This window comes from Phycodurus eques, chromosome 14 (genome assembly GCF_024500275.1).
Source record: "Phycodurus eques isolate BA_2022a chromosome 14, UOR_Pequ_1.1, whole genome shotgun sequence".
NCBI classification, from domain to species: Eukaryota; Metazoa; Chordata; class Actinopteri; order Syngnathiformes; family Syngnathidae; genus Phycodurus; species Phycodurus eques.
In genome coordinates, this window is record NC_084538.1 from 13,807,559 (window position 1) to 13,817,694 (window position 10,136).

Genomic DNA, 10,136 nt, shown 5'->3' on the forward strand with positions numbered 1-10,136 from the left:
GGTGCTACGTGGAACTGGGCAGAACGCTGAGTACGTCATCACAGCATGTGACTAAAACGGACCAATCACGAGAGATGATCTCCGCGGCATTGTGTGCGCATCAAGCAACGCAGAGGGGCCAATTCGTCAGTCACGTGATGCAATGCGGACGTTGTCGGCTGCGCGAGCGTGGGAGTATAAAGAGGCGTAAAGCCTCAACTAGAATCTTAGCATTTGTGAGCAAGAACAGCATATGTAAACATAATTTGACTGTAGTTTAGTGCTTACAAATTATTTTTACACAAAGCCCCAGGTGTTGAAATAATGTTAAATCAAAGCTCAACATTTTCTGGAGTGTACTGAGAACAGCAGGGAAGAAAACAACATCAGACATGTAGGGAGGAACCACAGCAGTGTGAAGGAGAAATAAAACTGCCATTGCAATCTACGATTTGGTACAGAGAAGAAACAATTTCCAGACTAAGTGTTATTACAACAAAAAAGCAAAACACAGTATATTATCTTACCTGAACGACCTCTATCCCTCTTTTCCTGAAAAATAAACAAGACAAAGTATTAGTGAGATAAAAGTAACAGTCAATAACACATTATTAGTCATAGGCACGATGATGGTTGTTGATCATGTGGAATTTGGCCGATATTTCAGTATAAACAAAGATATGTTATACTTTGTCTTGCATCAATACAGCCAGACAAAGACAATTGCTATAAACTCATGAATGAATCAGACACATTATTATCCATTGTTATATGGATAATAATATATATAATTATATATATATATATATATATATTTTTTTTTTTTTAAATATATATATTTATATATACATTGTTATAAAGATTTATTGTACAGTATGTTCAAAGAATTCTTCTCCATGTGAGTGAAACAACAGCTCGTATAGCTAAATGACTAAGCCTGGATGTTATACACTGAGATCTACACTATAGCTAAATCATAATGTAGAGAGAAAGAGAGAAAGTACGAGAGAGAGAGAGAGCGGGAGAGAAAGAGAGAGAGAGAGAGAGAGAGAGAGAGAGAGAGAGAGAGAGAGAGAGAGAGAGAGAGAGAGAGAGCAATTTAGGACTGTTGCAACTGTAAGGCAAACCCCCATTTTGGAACATTTTAACTTATCAGGGATATTTTTAGTTAAAAGCCGTTGCTTGGCAACCATTTGACTCCTTATAACAGAGGAATTCTTAGAATATTTCATACCACTACACTGGTCACATAAACGCTGTGTATAAATTAGTTCGAAACACCAAGATCATTCTGCTCCACAACTGCTATAATAGAAAGTGCAAAAAATAAATAAATAAATCAGTAAATAAAAGAACATTTGGCTTGAAACAGACAGAACAAAATAAACTTGTATTGGCATTTGCCGGAAGGTCAAAAAACAATTTAGCACTCGGCCTTGTCCGTCCTAGTTGTTTTTGAGGTTACATCCCCATGACAACAGCAGCTCGGCTATTCACCGCTACACAACAATGTAGACATTTAATACTGCAGCTGCTGGCTCGTTTCATGCCCTGTGAATGCAGTTGTCAATGGTGTCACCCCGTCTTGAATATGGATGTCATTTAGAACACCGATGGCAGAAACAAGCTGGCCGGCGTCACAAAAATGTGAAGAAACACCGGTGACGCACAAGATTTTATCATCAGAGGTGGCATCATCATGTATGCATGAACTGTTTGACTTTTATCGTATACTAAGACAAGCCTGCTGCCTGACAGTACATGTCGACAGGTTACAAAGTTTAGTGGGTGTGTCAGTGCCCCGAAGTAACCAGTTTAAAAGAAGCGATAAAGAAAGCTTGTTCCTGTAATTCCACACTAAATGCATCTGATCAGTTCCCTTCAACCACCGAAATATGGCTTATTGACTTCGGCTGTTACTTTAGTGCCTACTTTGTGTTATCCACACCATTGGGAAATAATTATTGTAAATCCGAGGACAGATGAAATAATCTCACCGCTAATCCAGGCACTCCGCTGTCACTCGTCCTGATTGTCGGATTTCACGCTTTTCCTAGTTAGAATTCTAGTTATATAATTCTCAAATGGGCCTTACAAGTGTACATGGAATTCAGAAAAGAAATGTACCATTTAAACTACACAAAACTTCGGAGTAGGAATGGCCATCATTCTTTCACTGCCGGATTAATTCTGGATATGTGTTTTACTATTTCTTAGGTTTTGCGTGTTTTTTCCCCAACATTTATTCTGAAACAAGGCTGTGCTTATACACTTAATACTACTACTATGCTTTGATTTACGAGTTTCATACATTCTATGACCACACTCCTAATTCTAAACACTCGTATCTTGTATTATCTTTACCCCTTAAAAATGAATGGAAATGCCAGGAATCCGTTCCAGCGCCCCCAAAAACAAAAGCAAAGGTTTTTACGTGTTTTTATGGTAATAATGTAATTTAATAGAATTGAAAGAATCAAACAGTTTGTACATTATGATAATTCAATGGGCATTGTGCTCTTCATTCTGGTGTACACACCTTGGCCATCACATAAAATAATTAGCATATGTAACCGACCAGAGAGCATGACTGTTTTGAAAGTATGATTTAAAAAAAAAATATATATTTTTTTTTAAATGCTCCCTCCCACTCAGAGATTTTCCCATTCACTCCCAATCTTTTCCGAATCCCAATTCCATCCTCCCCCACTTTTTACTCCCAGACAATCCTGCTCTGTTTTTATTAATATCGTGAAGGTCCCCAGGTCCCCTCATGGTTTCCACTCCCGGTGAATTTTGCTCCCGCTCCTGCCAAATCCTGATTAATAATGAAATTCACTCCCATCTCACGGGACCTACGAGACCCGGTTGGAATACCAAAAAATTGTCACCCTCTAAAGTGCATCTGTGATCAGCTACAGGACTTGCTAGCTACAGTAAAACTGCACACATGCCCATGCGCAGTAAGTCAAAATCGCATTGTGAAATATTGTGTATTTTTTCTAAGCAAATGTGGTGTAGCAGTAGTTGCAGCTCGTCAGAATAAAGTAACTAGAATGGTATTCTTTGATTCGTTGTGATTTTGAATCCGAACATTCTGATTCTGTCTTTTTTCGGTGGACTCGAATGCCAAGTCGAGTCAACACCCATTTGTGCATAACCCTAGTTGAAACGTTACTTAAAACTGTACAGTTACTAAAGGTTTTATGATGCACACAGTTTGACCCTAAAACTGATTATTTCTAGTTTCAATATTTCCAATGGGGAAAATAGTTTTGAACCAAATTGCCAGTGCCAGTATGGATTTTGTTCAACCTCAAACGTCCTACCGAGAGTCAGCATTGTAGCAGACTGGTGGAAATCAGGTTGCGGTCAAAGTTTAATATAATGTTGTCAATAAGCGTGGCAACAGAATTGTTTTATCATAGTGGCTGGTAATCTAACTTAAATTGTGCGCTATACCTGCAGATATCCACCGGCAAATGTAAGAGAAAAAACTGTAGGTAGTGTATAGGTGAGGGGGGTTAAGGTGTGTGCATTTCTGACTAACTTGTTAGCTGACTGAAAATAAGTAAAAATAAATATTAAAACTATAGAGACATGTTAATCTGTTGTGTTTTGGGTGCAGTGAAATTGGCAACTTGATTTTTGCATTATCAAATGCACATGCAGTTTGCCCTTAATGGATCAGCTATTTTACAACCTAGTTATGAGTAGGGGGAGGTTTTCATACGGCCACACACACACACACACACACACGCACGCACACACACACACACACACAAGGAAACTAGGATAAGCCTATGAGGCTTGAAAGCATTGCTGAGAGAGCGCACCTGACTCGCAGGATCCTCTAGTCCAGCTGCATGAGACAGGCAAGGAAGCGGTCTCAGTGTCAGCTGCATGCCACATGATAAACTGGAACAAATCACTCGTGCAGTATTTAATTATGGTGCATTTTGGTGAAAGGAAATGTGTTTTCTAAAAAAGCATTTAGAAAATTTGCCACCATTAAATTAACATTTCAACACATGTAATGGTTGTTTGGTCATAATGTACATGACAACAACTCCAGAGACTATTGAGTAAGGACCTCCTGATCACACAAAATGCAGCTAATGTTGACATGTGAGAGTCCTACTCACTGACTTCCATCTTTTCCTTCCTCTTGAAGATGACTTTTCATTTCTCAAACAGTGACAGGGGAAATGTCAGCAAAAAGAGAACTACTGTAACTGACGTCACTAGCAGAAACAATCACGTGGCGTGGGGGGAGTATCTATTTTCCATTTAAATCCACTTCTTGCCTTATTCTTCCTTCTTTTTGACCTTCCACCTTTAAAAACAGTGGGTCCAGGTCTGGGTAGGCTCTAGAACAGGGACTGGTGGTTCCTTGGGAGTTTAAAACAGATTTAAAATGTTTTGAGGATTACAGTGGAGTAATCTGTTCTGTGCTGGCTCAATCAGGTCACTTTATGAGGCAACAACCCTCATGCTTTTTCACACACTAGCAGTGAACCAATTTAAAACACAGATATGCATTTTTTTTTAGATATATATATTTGGCAAACGTCATAGTTTAAATATTGTGGCTAAAATTGCATGGGAGCATGTTCCAAATCTGATATACATAGTAGGTTAGTTTATCCCAAGGTCACAAGTGCTCGAGAAAATCACGTCCTACTTCTGACAACGCTTTACACCCTTGACGATAGATAACATACAACAAGGTCAAAAACTAGGAATTATGCTAAGGCACAGGTGTCAAACCCGAGGCCCACGGGCCAGATGCCACCCACCACATCATTTTATGCGGCCCACGAAAGCAGGTGAATTCTACTCTATGCATTTGTTCCTTCCATTTGGGCAGAAATTCTGTACCAAATTTGCAAAAAAAAATAATAATAACATAATAATAATAAAATAAATTAAAAAAATAAACTTCAAAATACAGTATATTACAAGCATTTACCCCCAAAACAAATCCCTTACTTACATAAATTGAACAACAGTTGTCTACTTAAGTATTTGGTTGTCTCTATTGTCCATGACTTCTTTTTTCAAATACAAGTTATGATTAAAAAAAAGATAAAAATCAAATGTAGAGCCAATTGTGTACAGTCAATGTAATAATATGAGGTGATTACTGTATACAATTAACAACAATCTTTAGTCCTCTCAAACCCTAACTATGATGTGCGTGTGACAAAAATGAATTTGACCACTCTGCATTTGACTACATGCAGGTTTGTCAACCATGGAGAAAAATAACGAAACAATTAAACAGCTGTTATTTTTTAATATTAATTTTAGATTAAAAAATAGTGAAAGTGATTCCCCCCCACACACACACATCTTACTTCGAGTTAAAATGCTATTTAGCAAAACGGCAAAGAAGAAATGACAATCTGAATGTTCTGAGCTCTGATTTCAATGCTGTATGTTAGTGAGCAGTATAATGCGTCCGAATGAACTGTGCAGTAGTGGAGGTCTGCGGAAATCATCTTTAGACAGCAGACTAGCTACGACTGAATCAACATAGCCTCTGCTGTTTGCAGTTTCGGCGTGCATTCCATTTGGCCTCAACTGCTTCAGGAAATGATTAATCAACCATCAACTCCACACAATCAATTATTTTCATCCCTTTTTATGACTACCTGTCTAAACAGATATGACGTTTTTTTTTTTTTTTTTTTATATAAATAATACGTATAAGTATGTCCAGCAGACTATTATTTATAATATGATTACAAGCAGCACCTGTGATGAGGATTTTGCAGAACAATCGTAATAGTAAAAAAAAAAAAAAAAAACACTTTGACAAAGTCATAATTATGGCCATGCTTCAACTTTAAGGGCAAATAATAACATCCCCAGACTGCTGCCTATAATTATTATCAGCGTATTACCTTTCCATATCCACACTTGTAGAATGCCTTGGACTATATAATTGCCTCAAAACAATAAATTACGTTGCTTTTCTAAGGTTCTGTGTCTAGAGCACTTGACACATTTAACACACACACACTCTTCTTGCTCTGAGTGCCATGTCTCAACAAGCTTCCACTCAAGACATAACAAACACAACCTTTGCCAACCAAGGGCTTGACTCCGGTATTCCCTCTGTGCATTCATGCAGACCACAGAAATCTTTCTGATGTAACAGGAGGTGTGCATGAACTCAGAAGTGCAGTGGTGATGATGATTTGGCAAAATGAAAAGTTATTTGAAGTGCAATTAGAGCTGTTTTTAGAGTTTTAGACTCTGAATTCCAACCTCCTACAGGTGGTACTACAGGGAGTAAAGACATACATAATGTTTCAGGGTTAAATACTCATTGTTTTTCATTTGATTGTTTTATATTTGTGGCCTACAAGTGTTTTTTTTGGCATATACATATTTATTGTATTTATGACTTACTGTGATAGTGATACAATGTGACACGTTCCGACTTACATACAAATATGCATTATATCTGGTAATGCTGGTACTTTTTTTTTTTTTTTTGACAATTGTGCAAAAAGATGCAGAGTCCTCTAGCACTTAGAGCAGTTCGGACTGTAATGGACGCAAACTTCAAAAGCCAGCATCTGTGATGGTATGGGGCTGTGTTAGTGCCAATGGCATGGGTAACTTACACATCTGTGAAGGCACCATTAATGCTGAAAGGTAAATACAGGTTTTGGAGAAACATATGCTACCATCCATGCAACGTCTTTTTCATGGACGCCCCTGCTTATTTCAGCAAGACAATGCCAAACCACATTCTGCATGTGTTTCAACAGCATGGCCTTGTAGTAAAAGAGTGCGGGTACAAAACTGGCCTGCCTGCAGTCCAGACCTCTCTCACATTGAAAATGTGTGGCGCATTATGAAGCGTGAAATACGACAACGGAGACCCCAGACTGTTGAACAGCTGAAGCTGCACATCAAGCAAGAATGGGAAAGAATTCCACCTACAAAGCTTCAACAATTAGTGTCCTCAGTTCCCAAACATTTATTGAATGTTGTTAAAAGAAAAGGTGATGTAACACAGTGGTAAACATGACCCTGTCCCAGCTTTTTGGGAATGTGTTGCAGCCACAAAATTCGAAGTTAATGATTATTTGCTAAAAACAATAAGGTTTATCAGTTTGAACATTAAATATCTAGTCCTTGTAGTGTATTCAATTAAATATAGTTTGAACATGATTTGCAAATAATTGTATTCTGTTTTTATTTATGTTTAACACAATGTACCAACTTCATTGGAATTGGGGTTGTAAAATCATTTCACATTATTTCCGTCTATCCATTTTCTATAGTGCTTGTCCTCATTAGGGTCGCATGTGAGCTGAAGTCTATCCCAGCTGCTTTGGGCGAGAGGCAATGCACATCTTGGACTTGTCGCCAGCCAATCGCAGGGCACAACTAGAATAAGATTCTCAGGGCATTGAATTGATCGGAACTGGACTGTTCTGGTTGTCTTAGCAGATGTTTCGTCTCTCATCCGAGAAGGCTTCATCAGTTCATGCAAGGCTTGGTAGGACAATACTCGTCTGTTTTGTTTTTTTGGTGTGGAAAGTAACCCAAGTATTTATGCTCCAAGTTGGAGGCCTGCCCCAAGCCTCAAATGGTATTCGCCTTCTTCTTCTTCTTTTGAAATGAAAAACGACAGTCGTTAAAATGGCTTGCAGAGAGCCCGCTGTCCGTCAACAAGCGTGGTCTCTCCGCAAGGTATCTTAACGACTGTCGTATTGCATGCCAAAAGAGTGATACCATTTGGGGCTTGGGGTGTGCCTCCAATTTGGCACATAAATACTTGGGTTTGTACACCTAAAAAAACAGGCAAGTCTTGTCTTACCTGGTGGACGGACAACTGGTCCTCAAAAGTGCATACCTAGGGCAACAGATCCTTGGAAATGTGGACAACTGGTCCTCGCAATAAATGTAACCACCACAAACGTTAAAACTGACTTTTTAAAAAAAAAATGTAAACAAAGAAAAACCAAACAATTCTCTAATGTGCAGAGGAAGGTCATTGCACAGCGAGAGACCAGCCACGGAAAAGGCGCTATCACCTCTGAGCTTGACCTTAGTACCTCAAGCAGCAGCTGATCAGCTGACCTGAGGCACCCGGGCAGGGTTGTAGGGATGGAGTAGCTCAGCGACGTAAGGCGGAGCAAGACAACCAGAACACTCCAGCTGCGATTGATTCAATGCCCAGAAAAGTAAATGACCTGGGTGAATGAGGCATCTAGACAAACAAGCATTCACACCTATGGGAATTTTGAGTTTTTAATTAACTGAACATGCATGTTTTTGGAATGTGGGAGGAATAGACTGAGAAAACCCACGCAAGCACAGTGAGAACATGCAAATGCCACTGAGGATTTGGGCTGCAACTAATGATGATTTTAATAATTGATAGATACGTTGATTTATTTCCATCCTTTTTAAATTTCCATTCCTTCAGTCAAAAACAAGACATTATTTCAAACTGACAGTGCAGAAACTACACCGGTATTACTGGTTTGGCCCGCAACATGTTAGAAAATGGGCAAAAATCTTGATCATTGTTTTCCAAAGTGAAAGCACATGTTTGCAAATATCTTATTTTGTTTAAATACAAAGATTATCAGTCTGCTTTCACGGAAGGCAAAACAAAACGGAGAATATTTACTGTTGAGAGGCTGAAATTCTGAGGATTTGGACAATTTTCAGATGGTCTCGAAACGATTAATCGAGTATCAAAATAGTTGTCGATTAATTTAATAATTGATTAGTTGTCGATTAATCATTGCATTTGCACCTCCACTGTGAGTCAGGTAGGTGTGCTAACCACTAGGGCCATTTCACACTATTTCCTACAGGTATATGTGCTTTTAAATTAGAACAATTTGGAAGTCAACCAGCATCACAGAATGGCTTGTGTTGGACTTTAGCGCTTCTGCCGTTCGTGCAAATGTCAGGTACTCAAAACGCTGTCACATACCTGCACAAATCTGCAAAAGCATGAAAATTCAGTTTCTTCATCTTCTTCTCACTGAGCCAGTAGCCGACTCTCCGGCCTTTTAGGAAGGTCTGCATCTCCACTGAGGCTCCTGGATCCCCTCCCTGGACGTGAAGGATGGGACTGACTCACTGCCTAGCTGACTGGATGAGGGATCGATCTCAAAAAACAAAACAACAACAACAACAACAACAAAAATCAGGAAAGCTGCGTGAAATCTCTCTTCACTCCAATACGAATGGCTTGTGTCGTTCAAAGATACAGGCGCCTATCACAGGTCTGTCACGTCTGTGGCCAACAACAACAAAAAACAATTACAACACAGCTTGGAAGCCTGACAGATTATGTGGAGCATCAGTCAAACTCATGCACGCGCCCCTCCAAGCTAACTTCACTTGCTAATGTTAGCTGGCTAGCTCGCTGGTTCCAAACGATGGCGCTGCACTCGACCGCTAGCAAGTCGCGAAAACTGGGGAGCAGGCCAATGCGTAAATGCCGCATTCAGAACATTTCAACGCGTGTTCGCTCAGACATGAAAGAAGTGCCCTGGCTGCGATTAATGCTGGCGACGAGGCGACGAGGCGGAGAGCTAACTCACCTGGCACTTTGGGCAGTCCGCCCCTGAATTGAGGTCCTCTTCGGGAACTAGCTCGGGTAGTTTCCCATTCTCGGTCCGCCAGATGGAGCAAAGGGAGAAGTTTCCAGGCAAGGTGACAGTTGACAGGCACGGCTGCACTCACGCTGCGATGTGGCTGCTGGTGTTTTCTCCGCCTGCCTGTGCTGACTGACTGACTGCACACACCCAGGATCCCGGAGGCTGGTGCTGCCTCCAAGTTCTACTCGGAAATGACCGCTCCCTATTTCGTTTTAAAAAAATAAATATTTTTCACTCCGAGTGCGACTATTTTATTTCTCCCTTATTTGTACGTTCAATTATTTGTTAAGAAAAGCAACGGTCAATAAAGTACCCAAATAAGTATTTTTTTGTTTCACTCTAATAACACTCTAAATCGTTGGAAATAGAAGAAATGTTCAAATTTCCGATGGTAAGCAAATGCAACCAAATGTGGTCAAAGAAGTTGAGCCTGTGGTTCCTGTTATCATAGTTCCAGTATATGAATAGAAAGATGTAAACCAGAGTTTCCCAACTTTTATTGAGCCAAGG

At 39.7% G+C, this 10,136-nt stretch overlaps 1 protein-coding gene across 1 annotated transcript in view; it reads right to left on the reverse strand.

Annotated features, from left to right (window-relative positions):
- Positions 1 to 9,787, reverse strand: part of itpk1b (inositol-tetrakisphosphate 1-kinase b) — a 37,577-nt gene extending 27,790 nt beyond the window's left edge. The window contains exons 1-3 of the mRNA XM_061695707.1: positions 9,570 to 9,787; positions 8,954 to 9,131; positions 507 to 531 (exon numbers count right to left, since the gene is read on the reverse strand). Coding sequence (XP_061551691.1) covers positions 507 to 531; positions 8,954 to 9,048 — 120 coding nt within the window. The 5' untranslated portion in view covers positions 9,049 to 9,131; positions 9,570 to 9,787. The remainder of the gene's footprint in view (positions 1 to 506; positions 532 to 8,953; positions 9,132 to 9,569) is intronic.
- Positions 9,788 to 10,136: the final 349 nt, after the last annotated feature.